Source organism: Watersipora subatra, chromosome 5 (assembly GCF_963576615.1).
Source record: "Watersipora subatra chromosome 5, tzWatSuba1.1, whole genome shotgun sequence".
NCBI lineage: Eukaryota > Metazoa > Bryozoa > Gymnolaemata > Cheilostomatida > Watersiporidae > Watersipora > Watersipora subatra.
In genome coordinates, this window is record NC_088712.1 from 66,021,857 (window position 1) to 66,040,486 (window position 18,630).

Here is an 18,630-nt window from a genome sequence, read left to right on the forward strand (position 1 = left end):
TATTTATTTATATTATATATATATATAACTGTTTTATATATTATATTATATTCTATATGTGTTTGTTTAAATGCTGTGAGTAGCGAGATCAAGTTTTTATCATTTTATCACTAAACTTCTTCAGCTATGGAATAAAATAAAACTAATACAATGAATATATTCTTATAAAACTACTTGTCTCAAAGTGTAAGAGTTTCACTCATGCAAATACTCACGAATATGATTATTGCAAAGGCTTTTAAAGCTGCGGGAAAACTTTAATCCAACGATATAGATATACAAACATTGATACCATGAGGTATATATATATAAACTTTGATGAAACTTCAATGTAAATTCGAGTTTTGTACAACTATAAAGAAGAAATATTACAATGTAAGAACATAAGTGATAATTACATGAGAGACAGTAGGTACCTTATGGGTCATATTACAATGTAAGAACATATAAGTGATAATTACATGAGAGGCAGTAGGTACCTTATGGGTCATATTACAATGTAAGAACATATAAGTGATAATTACATGAGAGGCAGTAGGTACCTTAAAGGTCATATTACAATGTAAGAACATATAAGGTATCTTATAGGTGCCTCACCTCATACTGCTTGTGATGCTCTGTAGACTTCAGGTGATACTCTATAGAATCCTTGTCACCGGTGAAAAAATTGCACAACAGACAATAAAAGGAATCCACAGGATGGATAAACTCAACACCTGCAGGCAGAGAGAACACAACTCTCATTTGATAGCAAATAAATGCCAAACGATAGGTATTAAGTGATAAAATTGACTCGTATGAGCTAGCTAGAGTTTATTGTCATTACCTTTTATTGGCTGAACGACTGTCTCTTGTCTGGAGACTAGTGACTTGCGAGGGGGTTTTATTACCTCTTCCGGCTGCCACGGCTTTCCTATTTTGTGACGTCTCTGACAATAGACACAAAGTGTTGTCTCTGACAATAGACACAAAGACCATTCCATGAACAAACACCGACTATCAAATGATTTCTCAAGCACCTAAGAGGGCACCTAAGAGCGTACCTAAGAGCGCACCTAAGAGGGTACCTAAGAGCGCACCTAAGAGGGTACCTAAGAGCGCACCTAAGAGGGTACCTAAGAGCGCACCTAAGAGGGTACCTAAGAGCACAACTGAATTTTATTAACGATTTGAAGACATAAAAATGAGATAGAGTGATGAGTGGGTAATGTAAAAGGAATATCTAGTAAGGGCTATTATGCTAATGGAAGAAGTGGGAGCTTAGCAGTTGGAGTACACTCAATTTGCAGTCAAGATGTGGAGTAAACCAACCATAGACAGGTATTAATATACGTAATGCTAACTAGTTTGTTAGCAGTGACGTACGCCGTAAAAGTTGTCATGTGTAACGAGTGTCCTTTAGTTATATTGTAAATGATTTTCTAGTAATCACTAGAAAATAATCACTAGACCAAGCGCAGTAACCTTAGGAACTCAGTTCCATGTGATACTCACCTTCATGTGACTGCTTGACTGCAAATGCTCGAGATAGCCATACATCTTGAAGGCAACAAAGTTGCAGGACTTACACCAGTGCGTACCAGGGTCATAGTATTGCACGGTCATTGTACCCGGCTTGCTGACTGGCAACTTTGACAACCCTTCCGCTGCCTTGGCTTCGGAAGAGGCGGCCACTTGCTTGCCCATCATCTTATCCTCCATGGCTCGACGATATTTTCTGTCCTGTATAAAAATACGCGACAGATCTAGTGCAATTCAGACGTAGATAAATAGCATATACTGTAACTAGATACATTAACAAGGTGAAAAGAGAAGGTGTGGCGAGCAGTAGTTAGTCAAACCTGTTTTTCGGGAGGAGGTGACACAACTTTTACTGGAATCGCTCTGGACTCTACAGCCTTGGCAGCTGCTGCCTTTTTTCTGTTTATCTCTCTAATCTTTCGCTCCTGCTCAAACTGTTCATCCAAAGTGAGCTCATCATCTCGTATCAGCTTTTTAAGGTTCTGCAAGAGTAGACTGCGAGGCTACAACCGTGCTACACCTATCTCAAGAGTAGACAACACCAATCTAGACAACGAACTTACTGTGCAACCATACGAAGATTGCTTTGTAAGACCTGGAAAACTTGTCACTAAGTGCCAAGAGTCTCCATGAGAAATGCATTGGAAGGGCAGTCACTGCTTATCAGATATCAAGGCAGAGGAGAAACGAATAACTTAAAAGCTCACAGACCTTTATCTCAGAGGTGAGGTCATTCTGAAGGCGAATGTTCTGTTCGAGACTCTTGTCAAGGCGATACTGCTCGCCGACACTTGCCCGTCTCAGATTCTTCATGACATCGCTCTGGCTGCTCTGCAGTGTGCTCAACTGCTGCTCAGCCCTCTGTCACCACAAGAGCCATGTTTGAGATAAAATGACATCTATTGGTATGATATAAATGGTATCTATTCAAACCATACTCACCAACAGCTTCTCCCTGTTAAACTCAATTATCTGCCTGATGTTGCTCATCTCCTCACGGGATAAACGAGGAAGAAGTGGTTCCTTTCCAAAGGCCTTTTCCAACTCAGCTTTTTCAAATTCTACAAAGTATTATAAATTTCAGTAAAGCAGCAACCCCTATAAGATACAACGGGTGTTATAATGAGAAGATAACTCATTGTGGTATAGCCCAGAAGGTACTACGTAATCCACCGCATGCAGTAAGTATGGCGTAGAGGGTACCTACACGATCCATCAAATACGGTAAGCAGTAACCCTATAAGATACAACGGGTGTTATAATGAGAAGATAACTCCTTGCGGTATAGCCCAAAAGGTACTACGCAATCCACCGCATGCCATAAGTATGACGTAGAGGGTACCTACATGATCTATCACATACAGTAAACATGACCTAAAGGGTTCCAAATGACAGATACATAGAGGCGTAAATAATGTCGGAGACTACATACCTCGTAGATACTTGTCTTTATCAGACTCAATGGCGTGTTTCTCTAAGGTTGCACTACCAATGGCTCCGATTCTTCTCACCACTCTCCGGCCTTCTGGCTCATCTTTGATTACAGCTGGAGAAGTAGATCTCTTGATGGGAGCGGGCAACTCCGACTTCTTCACCCCCAACAACTCATCATCAGTAACTAAAATCAATTGATAAACTTGTTAGCAAGCGAATTTGGAGAGTACTAAAAGACAACTTGTACATGTTGTACAAACTTGTACATGTTGTACAAACTTGCACATGTTGTACAAACTTGTACATGTTGTACAAACTTGAACATGTTGTACAAACTTGTACATGTTGTACAAACTTGCACATGTTGTACAAACTTGCACATGTTGTACGAACTTGCACATGTTGTACAAACTTGTACATGTTGTACAAACTTGTACATGTTGTACAAACTTACACATGTTGTACAAACTTGTACATGTTGTACAAACTTACACATGTTGTACAAACTTGTACAAACTTGTACATGTTGTACAAACTTACACATGTTGTACAAACTTGCACATGTTGTACAAACTTGCACATGTTGTACAAACTTGCACATGTTGTACAAACTTGCACATGTTGTACAAACTTGTACATGTTGTACAAACTTGTACATGTTGTACAAACTTGAACATGTTGTACAAACTTGTACATGTTGTACAAACTTGTACATGTTGTACAAACTTGCACATCTTGTACAAACTTGTACATGTTGTACAAACTTGTACATGTTGTACAAACTTACACATGTTGTACAAACTTGTACATGTTGTACAAACTTACACATGTTGTACAAACTTGTACATGTTGTACAAACTTGTACAAGTTGTACAAACTTACACATGTTGTACAAACTTGCACATGTTGTACAAACTTGCACATGTTGTACAAACTTGCACATGTTGTACAAACTTGCACATGTTGTACAAACTTGCACATGTTGTACAAACTTGTACATGTTGTACAAACTTGAACATGTTGTACAAACTTGTACATGTTGTACAAACTTGTACATGTTGTACAAACTTGCACATGTTGTACAAACTTGAACATGTTGTACAAACTTGTACATGTTGTACAAACTTGTACATGTTGTACAAACTTGTACATGTTGTACAAACTTGAACATGTTGTACAAACTTGTACATGTTGTACAAACTTGTACATGTTGTACAAACTTGCACATGTTGTACAAACTTGAACATGTTGTACAAACTTGTACATGTTGTACAAACTTACACATGTTGTACAAACTTACACATGTTGTACAAACTTGTACATGTTGTACAAACTTGCACATGTTGTACAAACTTGTACATGTTGTACAAACTTGCACATGTTGTACAAACTTGTACATGTTGTACAAACTTGTACATGTTGTACAAACTTGAACATGTTGTACAAACTTGTACATGTTGTACAAACTTGTACATGTTGTACAAACTTGCACATGTTGTACAAACTTGAACATGTTGTACAAACTTGCACATGTTGTACAAACTTGAACATGTTGTACAAACTTGCACATGTTGTACAAAAACAATAGCTAATAATAGATAAACAATAGCTAATAATAGATAAACAATAGCTAATAATAGATAAACAATAGCTAATAATAGATAAACAATAGCTGATAATAGATAAACAATAGCTAATAATAGATAAACAATAGCTAATAATAGATAAACAATAGCCAATAATAGATAAACAATAGCCAATAATAGATAAACAATAGCTAATAATAGATAAAAAATAGCTAATAATAGATTAACAATAGCTAATAGACAATAATAGATAAACAATAGCTAATAATGGATAAACAATAGATAATAATAGATAAACAATAGCTAATAATGGATAAACAATAGCTAATAATAGATAAACAATAGCTAATAATAGATAAATAGCTAATAATAGATAAACAATAGCTAATAATAGATAAACAATAGCTAATAATAGATAAATAGCTAATAATAGATAAACAATAGCTAATAATAGATAAACAATAGCTAATAATAGATAAACAATAGCTAATAATAGATAAACAATAGCTAATAATAGATAAATAATAGCTAATAATAGATAAACAATAGCTAATAATAGATAAATAGCTAATAATAGATAAACAATAGCTAATAATAGATAAACAATAGCTAATAATAGATAAACAATAGCTAATAATAGATAAACAATAGCTAATAATAGATAAATAGCTAATAATAGATAAACAATAGCTAATAATAGATAAACAATAGCTAAGAATAGATAAACAATAGCTAATAATAAATAAACAATAGCTAATAATAGATAAACAATAGCTAATAATAGATAAACAATAGCTAATAATAGATAAACAATAGCTAATAATAGATAAATATCGATACTTCGGCTAAAATCTACTAAAACTTTGTGTAAGATCATTTTTAAACTGGTTTCTAGTAAAATATACTCAGTCCTGACGTATGTACAGACTATTTCTAGTAAAATATACTCAGTCCTGACGTATGTACAGACTATTTCTAGTAAAATATACTCAGTCCTGACGTATGTACAGACTATTTCTAGTAAAATATACTCAGTCCTGACGTATGTACAGACTATTTCTAGTAAAATATACTCAGTCCTGACGTATGTACAGACTATTTCTAGTAAAATATACTCAGTCCTGACGTATGTACAGACTATTTCAAAAGCATTTTTTGTCTCATTAAAGATATTCACATAAAGCTACTTGACTACAGTAGGTGTATGAAAAAGACAGAGTTTATCAAAGGAGACATTAGACATTGTGTTTGGAGTGTGTCAGTTTCTTTTGATTATAGAAACAACTGAAGTTTTGTAGGAAGTCAATAAAAAGAATCGGTAGAATTCCATGGGAACCAATTAATTCTCATCTCCAGGGTAGCGTTAGTCAATCAGGATGAAATAATCCAGTTTTTTCAATTTATTACTTTCAAATTCATACATTATTAGAATGGTGAGAAAACATGGAAACTGATAGACAGAATTATTTCTGGCTTTTCTAAAACTGTAAGATTGTAGTAGCACTGCTTATGCAAGGCTGAAAGTAACCGTATTTGTTTTTATTTGTCAGGCTGAACCAGGGTTGATACATGTTGAAACAAAGCAAGAAATGTTGAACACGGTTGCCACGGAAACAAGAAATCGGTGAATTCGAGCTCCAAATAGGTTGGGTTAGATTAAAAACTTACTTGCATTGACTTGTGGCTTGGAAGTGTCACTGCGAACTACCATGGTAAGATTAGTGAAAAGGTCCCCATCTCTGATCACCTTCCTACCAAATGCACATGGTTGATGTTCGAAAACGGCCAACAATTTACTACTGCAATATGTACATGGGTGATGAGCTCACATTTAGATTACACCAAATGTTACCGAGATCAAATTAAGAACAAATATTTGAGGGTTTCAATGGCTGAGCATGGTTTAGTAAAAAATAATTAACATTTCCACTCGCCTACACCTTGGACCAATAATGGTAGATATATCTTAGCTATAATCTGCTTCGCAATTTATGAATAACCATGTAACAAGCAACGATGTTTCGAAACAAGAACTCACATGAATTTTCTGATAGTAATCCCATCACATTCAAGGGAGCCTGTCTACACGCGTTTAGATGTTGTAAACTATATTGTTAAATGTCTCTATTGAATTTATGTTAGATGTGCCTTGACAGCAGAGATTGTTTGATTGACGAAGGTATAACTTTGAACCACTTTTTTAAAGAAAACTTGATAAATAAACTAAATGTTGACATAAAAATCTTTTAATGCCTTTAAAAAGCACCTTGCCTGTACTACTCCAGACTTGCCACATCCAATCAGCTCTGTGATGAAGCCTTTTAACAAACAAAACCCATGCGACAACCGCAGGTAGTGCAATATGTGTAAAATAGCTAATGGGGTCAAATGAACCTCACATTTCCCCTCCACTTGATAAGGTTGAATAGAAAGACACATTTGTTGGAATAGGTAATAAAATTATTTATTTTATGAATAAGAATAATAAAAGAGATGTATATAAATAATCGGAACAATCATATGGCAAACAGCTATGCACAAGCATATATGATGGATTGAAAGGTCTTTTCCTGTGCATTTCATCTTCTTTTTTTTGTGTGTGTAAAACATTGCATTTGAAACGGCATGCAAAGCAAACCAGCAGCAGTCAGTTTTATTTTACGATACAAGCACAAACACCTTTTACTAAACCAATCCCTGACCGGCTAGCCAATCGGTGAAAATATAGCCATGAAATGATATTGCGCCAGCATGAATCGACACAGATTTGATCAACACAGATTTAATTGCCACAGATTTCATCGGCACAAATTATATCAATACAATTTTTAAAGAACGATCTGGTTGAGAAAATAACTTACAGAAAAAAAATAATCACGACGACTCGACCTACAGTAATTGGGTCAAAAAGTAGTTATGACATCACCAAACATAAATATTCCTGCTAATTCCCGGATACGCGAGGCAGAGGCGGCTATTAGCGACTCCCGGCTATTATCGACCAGCTAACAAGACTTATTTAATTCATGTTTCTCATGACCGACCTTGTGAACTGTCATGAATCCCTTAGAAGATTGATCCAGAGGAATTTTGGTCACGGAGAGTGATTTTTAAAACTCTTGCATGCATATAGGCAAATTGACAACGATTGTTCCTGATAAATAATTATCTTGATTACAAATGCAAAGTTATAATTTCAATGGTAAATGTGAGACAAAGTACGATATGGCTGAAATCATTAAATATTGCTGAAATCATTAAATATTGCTGAAATCATTAGATATAGAACAGGTGTTCCCAACCTTTTTCATTCAATTCCCACTTACGCCTTTTTATAAATTTGATTCCCCACACACTTTTAACTCACATGATTAAAAACAAGCGATACAAATTATAATCCCATTTTATTGTACATTCTTAATTTTTATACAGCACGCATACAACACAACAATACATGACCTTCGGCATGGCGGTGAATCAGTTTATACAGCACGCATACAACACACAACAATACATGACCTTCGGCATGGCGGTGAATCGGTTTATACAGCACACATACAACACAACAATACATGACCTTCGGCATGGCGGTGAATTGATTTATACAGCACGCGTACAACACACAACAATACATGACCTTCGGCATGGCGGTGAATCGGTTTACACAGCATGCATACAACACACAACAATACTTGACCTTCGGCATGGCGGTGAATCGGTTTATACAGCACGCATACAACACACAACAATACACGACCTTCGGCATGGCGGTGAATCGGTTTATGACTAGGTTAACTTACTACCCAATAAAAATCTGGATGGATGTGTTCACATATATGTCGGTTCTGACTAGTAGCTCATTATTAGCAACTAGTGTTATAGATAAAACCAAAATGTTAAATGATGAAACCCAAACTTGCACTGCAGGACATAAATTAAAAAATTAACAAATCAGACACTTCTCTGTTCCCCCCATGTATATTCAAAATTCCACCCTCGGGGAGAGTCCTCCCTGGTTGGGAACCCCTGAGATAGAGTAACGATGTAACATACTAACATGAGAGCTAAATATCTCAGATGCAAACACAGGGTACCTCCGAACTACTCTTCCTCGATGTTTACTCTTACCAATTTTGCAATAAATTTGTAGACTCCCTGTCCTACTGCCAAAACGGCACAAAATGACATGACAGAGAAAATCTTCATGCTCTGACCTGTTTTTTAGACAATATGAATCAGAGGCTGTTGGACTGCCTTTCTTAAAAACATACCACTTACGTTGTAGAAGTTGAAAACGTTTTTGTTTTGCGAGAATTTTCAGTCTTTGTGCATGGCAAGTTGTAAGGATGACTACTACCACAATTATATAAAATAAATTTTTCTTGAGGCTGTTAAACCTGGACATAGTGTTTGAGATGAAACTGCAGTCATTAGATTATGACGTATTTTCAATTAATATTATAAAAGAATAACACTCTGAAAATTGAAAAAATCAATGCAAGTTCTATATTGTATGGAAATTGGTTGTTATCTATCTGCCAATGGACCTTAGTAAATAAATACAAGGCCATAAAATCAAGTAAGGAAACTTTAAGAGAAATGATCTTGCAGCGGGAAGAGAATGTATAAACAGGTCTCTAAGATTTGGTGGTGCCTCACAGCTAAAATTACACACCTAGCTAAGTACAACAATCTATACAAGGAAAGAGAAAGTAATCGCTGTTCAATTGATAGGCCACTACAAGTTCAGTGACAAAAATTAACTTTTTAAACGAATACATGTAACTGCATCGATATTCGCTAAGCAATTGCCTGTGTGGCAATTGCCAATTACACCCTAATTCTATGAATTTTTGATAAATGACGCAAACCCACTATTGGTGCTCGTATGTTTCATGTATCAGCTACATAATCAATTCGACACAAAACGACTCATCTGTGGCTTCCCAATAAGAAAATAAACAGACTTTTTTAGGAATTCCTCCGACTCATACTAAGGAAGTGCAAAAGGACAAAGCTTTCAATAAAACAATGAGTTTTAAAGCAGAAATCGCACCATTTAGAGCGATAAACAGATGAATACCGTACTTTTCGGACTATTAGCCGCTACTTTTTTCTGACGATTTGAGCCATGCGACTTATATAAGGGTGAGGGTATTCTGTAGCTTTTTCTTTCATCGCTCTGGTGCATTAACCAGAATCTCCGGTTAGTGCGTCTCTAGCGGTGAAAGAAAATACGAAACAATGCCTAATGGTACTGTTCCATTAGGCACTAGGTTAAAAAGCATCGGTTAATACGAAACAGTGCCGTTAGGCACTATTCCATTTTGAACAGCAAAGTTGCTGCCACGTTACAAAGCACCGCCCTAAGTTCTGCGGCCTATACAAAGGTGCAGCTGATGGATTGTTTTATTATCGTTCTTTTTTGGAAAATAAAGCAGATGCGGCTTATATAGGGGTGCGGTTTATAGTCTGCAAAGTACGGTAACTACTTGTTGGCTTATTAATGACTGACCAATTCATAACGTTATATATTACATATGCATTTAAGAACAATAATAATAGTTTACAACATATGTTAAGCCTTGGAAAGGATGAGAAGAACATTAACAGATGACAAAAGTTAATGTAGCGTACCGTGTGACTGAACTGCTCCCCACTGGTGATATATTTGAGCTGTTTCGCGTTTCTTTGGGTGAAAGCGCCCTGCACTGCCCTACAACTCACATGATTGAAACATATCTATGACGCAAATGTCAGAGAAACACCAAAACATTCAAGATGAGAAATCAAAAAGGTTGGAATTTGTCTCAAGACCGATAAACAAGTCTTGTGATATTGTTATTTGTTGAGTCACTTGCATGACAGTAACATTGTTGTATGACAGTAACATTGTTGTATGACAGTAACATTGTTGTATAACAGTAACATTGTAAGAACTACAAAGGAAATAAGATGAACAGCTTACTATCGCGAACAGCTGCTTCTTGCTTAGCTTGATGAGCTTTCATGAGATCTTCAAACTGAGCACGAGTAAGTTTTACATCACGAGGAATTTTTGATAATAGATCATGGAATCCTTCTTCTTGCACTTCCTCTTTCATAGATTTTAAAGGGGGACGTGACTCCTCATTATCTAACAAACGTTTCCTAGAGACCAGCGGTACGCCTACGGAAAGCTCTTGTAGTTTAGGTTCAGAAGTTTCTGGTTGTCTGAAGGAACACAATGCATGTAGAAAACAGACTCAGCGAACAACACGTAAAACATGACAATATCTCATCAAAGTTCTCTCAGCGAAATGAGAAAGTATAATAACCAGTATAATAACTAACTCATTATAACAGTCGTTAATAAACAAAATGGAAGCAATTGTGTCATGATGGTGCTAAAGACACCACTGAAAAAATTTGAGGAAACTACTTGCATAATAAGAACAGTTTGGTAATGTGACAGTAGCTTAACACACACAAAAATAAAATCTTTGTTACCTTGACAGAGAATGATCACTAGTAGACGAAGGAACCTCTGTCCATTTTCCCTTCAGACGAGCTGAACCATCTTCTTTTGAATAATTTTGGGAAGGGCTCTTATTATAACCCTGATCTTTATCTCTCAGTGCACTAGACTTTCTGTATGGGCTTCTTGACCGATCTCTCCGTGGAGTACGAGATCGCCGCCTCGGTGAACGAGATCGCCGCCTTGGTGAACGGGATCGCCGCCTTGGTGAGCGAGAGTGTCGTTTGGGAGAACGAGAATGACGCCTTGGAGAACGAGAGCGACGTCTGGGAGACTGAGAACGACGCCTGGAAGAATGTTTCCCCGGAGAGCGACTACGTCTCCTCAAGCTTCCCGTATCTCCAAATTTACCAGAACCCATGTGCCTATCATCCTCTCTTCTTCGGTCCGTGCCATCTCTAACCGATTGGTCTTTATCAAAAGACCTGCTATCCCCTTTATAGTCTTCTTTTTCAAGACTCCTATCAGCATATGCACTTGTTTGATTTCTTGTAGAAATTTCTATAAAATTTAAAAAACCATGAGAAATACGTGTTGACTACAAGAGAGAACATCCTACATAAAATGCTAAACAAAAGCTCATTAAAGCAAACTTCTCTAAATACCTTTTGATGGATGCTTTAGCTTGAGAAGATCGTCCAATACAACCTCAGATGACAAAAATGAGGCACTCTGGTCTATTCCGAAAGTTTCCTCTCGACCAGCTGTTAGTTGCTGCGGCCGTGCAGCCCTGGAGGCTTGTAAACGTTGCTTTTCATCCATTTGTTGCTTTTCCTGATGCATTCATGAAGAGCAATAACAAATCACAGTCAAAGAATGACTTACCATCTCACTGCATTGACCCCTTCATTAAAAAGACCCCTTCATTAAAAAGACCCCTTCATTAAAAAGACAGACCGGTGTAGTTGCTCATATGATCTTCCAGAGTTGCTAGTTGAGCCAGATATTCCCACAGCCAAACACCTAACATTCCATCCTTAGTTACTCGCCTAACACTGACATTTAACAAAAAAGAAAAAACTTAATACCTGAACGATTCTCTAAACTGCATCTACCATACCTTGACTTTTTCAGCCATGTTGATATCAGGCAAACCGATACTTTTGAGAAGAGCGGTGAACGCAGGATTGGATATAATCTTTTGTGTGTCAGGCTTAGTCGCAGGCAGTTGTGTATCTTGCAAAACCTCGCTCGAGGCTTTAATTGGTGGATCAACATAAGTACCACTGCCATAGAGGAAAGCATCTTCATCTACAGGATCTGTAGAAAAATGCCATGAATTATTACACTGAAATGGATATATAAAAATTGAGAACTACAAATGAGTAAGTATAGCTTCACAGATTTCTAATGCACATCAGAACTGAGAAAAATAAAAGTTGTTAAACAGATAAACGATGCGTACCAGAGGAGGCCTGAGGCATCTGGGACTGTAAAATGGTTGGCTCGCTTTTTTTAAGAATTGATTTCTTAAGGATAGACTTTGGTGTCTCTTCGATGATAGAAGAGGCAATGGGAAAAATTGGCTTCCTTTGATGATCTGCACCTTGCGATGGAACATGCTCGACGGGCCGAAGATATCCTTCAGCTTGTTCGTTGCGCCTCACACCCTGATTAGAATAACTTCTTTCAGCATCAGGAAGGCGCTCCCCTCTCTCACCGCTGTAAGCATGACTGGGTCCCAATTCATAACGATTCTCCGATCGTTGGTCTCGTTGCACTTGTTCCTGAGATGGATGAGGCATATCGGAAGCAACAGATTGCTGAGATAAGCCCTTTGATAATAGGCTTCCCAGTTGACCGCCAAGTGTGTTTTTCAATTCAGTCAAAGATATCTACAACACACATGTTATATCAGGAAAGCATAATTGGAGTGAAATTCTAAAGACAAATATGAGACAATTCTTACAGAAATGACACCAAATAATGACGGAAAGAACATAACTTCATCTAATGAGAAGTTGCAGTAAAATAGTCACCTTTGACAAGGCACCACTAAATGACGTTGTTGATGTAGCCTGCGCTGGTGTAGACATAACGGGCTTAGGTTTTACACTTTCATAATCCTCTTCGTACAATGGCTGTGACCTTTCCACAGTCACCCGCTTATTGGCATAGTCAATCACCTGAGGCTGCCCATCGCTTCCCGAATGAAGTGAGTCATAATTATTATCCGGAGATTGGTATGGCAATCTCACTCGCTCTCTGCCGTGAAATGCTGCTGCTTTAAAATAGTTTTTAAGCATGGGTATCTGAATTAATGCTATGAATAGATGTGCTAGCAAGAACAATTGAAAATTATATGAAATTTGGAAACGAAAAAGATTGTATCGATGTAATCGACAATACCTTATGAATGTGATACTTGCTATAAACTAAAAATAATAACCAACTAAAACCAATAAATAAAACGCATTATTGATATATCACGGAATCAATAAATAAAATACTTTATTGATATATCACGGAATCATCAATAAATAAAATACTTTATTGATATATCACTGAATCATCAATAAATAAAATACTTTATTGATATATCACGGAATCATTAATAAATAAAATACTTTATTGATATATCACTGAATCGTCAATAATAAATAAAATGCTTTATTGATATATCACTGAATCATCAATAAAATACTTTATTGATATACCACGGAATCATCAATAATTACAATACTTTATTGATATACCACGGAATCATCAATAAATAAAGCGCTTCCTATTTCTTTATAGCGTAAGTGATAGATTTCACAACCCTTTAGCTGAACATACTGATAGTAAGATCATTTGATCATTTTAATCCAATTGGGCGATATATTCCGATTTATATTTCTTTTCATTTAAGTATTAAAGGATATATACAAGGATATGCCAAAGGGAGTGCGAGACGAGAAATCTTCCTACTTTGTTGCATGCCAAAACGTAAATTTAAATGATGGACGCATGCAGTGCTACTGCCTGCCAAATACATTGTATAAACACATAGCTAAATTTGAAAAAGGTATGTTTTTATACTTGAACAAATTTGGGAAATTCTACAATCATGAAGTTGAATAAACATTCAAAAACTAAGTAGTAATATATTTTTCTGACTTTCAAAAACTTCAATAGTAATATAGCAGCAATATAATATAATATATATTATATTGAAAAAGGGGCATGATGTTATAGGGAGTGAACAACTCCTGATAAGATTAACTGAGTTTTATTGAAGGGCGTATGACTACAGAAAGATAACAACTCTCCAGATAAGTGTAACTGTATGGTGTTGTAAAAGGGCCATAAGGCTACCTAGAGTAAACAACTTTTCAGATAAATGTGACTGAGGGAAGAAATATGCTGAGAACAATTACTAGCATCAACAATCATCCCTTCCAATCAGCAGGAAACAAGGAAAACTGTATGTAAATGAAACTGTAACTCAATGAACATCTAGTCTACTTGATAGGTAGACAAATTGATAACTATAATCGATCGATCACTCACAAACAAGACATAACCAGTGCCAAGATGGTATTTACAAGAACAACAGAAACAACATTGGCACCTTCATGTTCAGGATACCCTCTATATGGCAAAGAGCTTGGATGGCGTGGAGCCTGATGCCTGGGGTAACTAGAGGGGCCATGCCGGTACTCCCGTGGATAAGGAGCTCGGTGAGGAGCTCCATAATATTCATGGTTACTCATGCTTGGTTTTGTTCATGAAGAACTGAAAAATAAACCATTTCACATATGAACTACTACTGACGGGATAAAAAGTATTACACTTGCAATAACAGAATGTAACAATAATAACTGGTGTAATAACAGAATACAGCTGGTTATTGTCCATGATGCTGCTACTGACTGCAGTTCAAACTAACTAGTAAGTATGAATATTATATTGAACTAGGACACATTATATAGCCATCGGAGTTGGTTTCATCACTGCTCAACCATTTGTTGAATCTGCTGAACCATTTGACTGGACCAAGTTATATGCTATTAGTTTAGGTCGGTACAATGCATGCGCGTTGTATGCGCGCATTAACACATTAATATTAATGTGTAATAATAATATATTATTATTCAATATTCCATTTATATTTATAGCTTGGTAATAAAACAGGTCTAAAACATTATACAAAGTATTCTATTTATTTTTTATTGCCCGTTGTATGTGCGTTGTGATGATAGTGTATGCGCGTTGTATCTACAATGTTTGTGCGTTGCGCATGCGTTGTACCGACCTAAGATGCGCAGTTACTCTAAAAGCCTTATACAACAATAGCTTGTTCGTATTTTGATTTTATGTTCAAGCAAGTTTCAAATTTGCCTTCTCATGTCTGCCTCTGAAGGGAAGGTGCGTTTAAACAGTGCCAACTGCATCTTACTAGCCTGTATACATTTCATTCTAGTGTATATAACGTAACATTAAAAAACTGCCTGTAATAAAATTTCTAGCAAAGCTAAGAATTGGAGACTCTGCGTGTAATGTTTTTGTAACACTTGAACACATTTCATGAAACTAAGACAGTAATCAAACCCATATTAAAGTTATCTGACAAACTATTGTAATATTAGGCTCCTTTAACAGTTTATCAAATTTCTCGGGCAATATAGAATGATGTGGCATTCGAGTGGCATGTGAGAAAATGATTGTTGAATTTTAAAGGTTGACTTGCAACAAAATTCACATTACAGTTATTTGGTATCAAAAGATTCACCATGTCTTACTCTGTTGTGTTGTAGGTGTCAAATACGTGGAAATGTGATTACAAGCTCTTAAAAGCTCAAAAACGAAAAGCCGCCGTAGATTGGAATCTGTTTATTTATTTGACGCAGTCATTCCAGTTTGGTTATCGTCTTGTCACGTATGTTCTCACGTGAATTAAAAAGCCAATAAAAAGCTTAATGTAAAACTTATCGTGGCACTAGTTTATGACAAACACTTCGGGTTTTACCGAATACCCTGTATCAAATATAGATGCTCGCTGCTTTACAGTTTTCTTTCGGCATTATTCAATCGTCAAGTCGTAATCTGATCACGTGACCCAATACTTGACAAATAATTTTTGCAGCTCTTTTCGATTATCACAGGTAACCAACAGGCTCGTCATGATTATCAGACAATGATATATACTCCTTCGAGGTAAGGTTAAAAAGTTTAACGATTTTTACGGTAAGTTATAAGATATCAGTGCTAAAAGTGACAGCATTACAATGACGATAAAACAGACGCGTAAAAACAATAGACATGGTTTTATTGAATGCGTGAAGTTTATTTGTGAAAATATTTCGACGAATGAGGTTGCATGAAAGTGTAAACAGAAACTATCCTGTAACAATTACGTCATATTTGAGCCGTTTTGGAAAGCGAATCCAAACTACGGCGGTCTTTGCGGCCGCGATTAACTGTTCGTTTTTTAGCTTTTAAGAGCTTGTAATCACATTCCCACGTCTTTTGCACCTACAACATATCAGAGTAAGACATGGTGAATCTTTTGATACCAAATAACAGTAATGTGAATTTTATGGCAAGTCAACTTTTAAAGTTAACAGAGTGGACAGCTAGCTACAGGTCTAAAAGTAAGCAAGTCTAACAAAATATTTACATATATATACATTTTATTCTTGAAAAAGGTTATTTTTGTAGCATCCTTGGTAGAACCATGTATGCATTTCTTAGCAAGAATATACGCACAACTATACTATCGAAAGGATTTTGGTACTTGACTGATTCACTGCGTTGCGCTGAAATGTCTAAGCTGTTGTCGAGTTGATGTTTGACTGATACTTCTCTTGTTTTGGCAATTTCATGTTTTAATATTGCCAAATTGAATGCCACTCGCAATTATTGAGAGTGCAGACATAATTTCCGGCAAAAGATGACACATTTTGTTTTGATTTCAAGCTTTAAAAGCAAGAGTACTCGCGACCACGAGAACTGAATTATAGCTAACCAGCATGCTCTTTTTTAACAGCTACAATAAGTCACTCATAGCATTTAGACATCTGGACTTGCCCAGTTATAATGTCAAGGGTTCTCACAATGGAAAATACAAGGTCAAAACAAGCAATGATTGGATATACAAGATGAAAAATTAGAATTTCAAATTAATTAGATAAAACTTGATTGCTTCTAATTCACATTTTAGAAATTGAGACTTCGCCCAGCTGATACGAGACATTTAAAAAATCTATTCAAACAGCGTTTACTGAAGATTGTACACAAATAGTATCCAAAGAACTTTTACATTACTTGCTATTATTTACCAACATGTTTTATTTTATAAACAGTTTAATGTTTAGTCTTTTTAGTGAGTGATTGGGTGTGACTATTGAACTCTAGATCAACAATATAGTATATGAACAGTAAAACGGGCTGCACTGTTGTTAAGAACTGACAGCATTTAAAAATTGTTTACATTTATTTATACTAATATAATCCGGATATTTAATAAAAAAAACAGTACTGGAGACAAAAAGGAGGCAAACATACAGGAGACAAAAACATACGCAATGCGAGCTCTAAGCTGTGACACAGCGAGGTCACTTTGTTGGCTAAACGTAGACATGATACATCATGTCAAAGCCAATGATTAGCCGATGCGTGGACATGCAAAAAGTGCTTCTGTTGGCTGCAATTCTAATACATTTTGCACATCTAGGCACCACACTACATGATACATTGATTTGCAACATAGCAGATACCGTAAAACCTTTATTGGAACGCCATGGCGCTTTATTTTCCAACCGTTCCCCTATAGTGGCGTTTTATTAGATGTGACTTTCAGATAGATGGCGGCGCTGTATTTTTCGACAACTTCGTCGGAATTTAGGGGAGAGAAATTGAACACTTTTACAGGTGAATCGATATTAATTTCACCTATATTGTGCAATTGGCCTCAGCACTCTTGCTAAACCATTTTTCAGATATGCTCAAGTATACACCTATATTTTGCACTTTCCTTGGGCAGATCGACATTTTCATATATGCCCAAGTTTAGACCGAGTTAAACAAGGAACTACTTTGGTTATGAATTATTAGTGGGATACAGCTATTAACCCTTTGAACCGTAACAGCCGGTATTCCGGCATTGTGCAGGCATGTCAAAAACCTTAACGGCCGAAATACCAGCCTTCACATGGCGTTCACAAAAGCTGTTTCTAAGTAACAGCGTAAACTAATCAAATTAATTCTTGGAAAGGATATTAGACCAGAAACTTCCCTTCCAATTGTAACAATTTTCAAATATCTTGATCTACTTACTTCGTTATAATAAAATTTGTCATTAAAACGATAGAGAAAAGACCGATACAACTTGTTCGTAGGTAATGAATGATTGTGATGTAAATAAAGAGATTTATTATACTAACTATAAATTTCCAGTATATTTTTAGTCATGAAATTATGATTAACATGTGGTCGATGGATATGATAATACTGTAAATGTTTTTACGAGTTTTTCAAAAATTGTACAAACTTTTATAGTTTCAGCCCGCAAAATTGTACAAACTTTTATAGTTTCAGCCCGCATAATGGCGAAATACTGTTTTCTTTTTGATGAGATTAGCTGTGGGT

At 36.1% G+C, this 18,630-nt stretch overlaps 1 protein-coding gene across 4 annotated transcripts in view; it reads right to left on the reverse strand.

Annotated features, from left to right (window-relative positions):
* The window catches only part of LOC137396295 (zinc finger protein 318-like), a 36,218-nt gene extending 21,585 nt beyond the window's left edge, over positions 1-14,633 (reverse strand). For 2 of the 4 annotated variants that reach the window (XM_068082498.1, XM_068082497.1), the window contains exons 1-10: positions 12,464-12,618; positions 12,119-12,318; positions 6,210-6,292; positions 2,954-3,139; positions 2,464-2,582; positions 2,233-2,382; positions 1,842-2,003; positions 1,495-1,722; positions 827-929; positions 598-716 (exon numbers count right to left, since the gene is read on the reverse strand). In XM_068082498.1, the coding sequence (XP_067938599.1) occupies positions 598-716; positions 827-929; positions 1,495-1,722; positions 1,842-2,003; positions 2,233-2,382; positions 2,464-2,582; positions 2,954-3,139; positions 6,210-6,292; positions 12,119-12,309 (1,341 nt within the window). In that variant the 5' untranslated portion in view covers positions 12,310-12,318; positions 12,464-12,618. Of the gene's footprint in view, positions 1-597; positions 717-826; positions 930-1,494; positions 1,723-1,841; positions 2,004-2,232; positions 2,383-2,463; positions 2,583-2,953; positions 3,140-6,209; positions 6,390-12,118; positions 12,319-12,463; positions 12,619-14,611 lie in introns of those variants that run through there. The other 2 variants (XM_068082499.1, XM_068082500.1) reach the window with 2 other exon arrangements.
* Between the last annotated feature and the right edge of the window lie 3,997 nt (positions 14,634-18,630).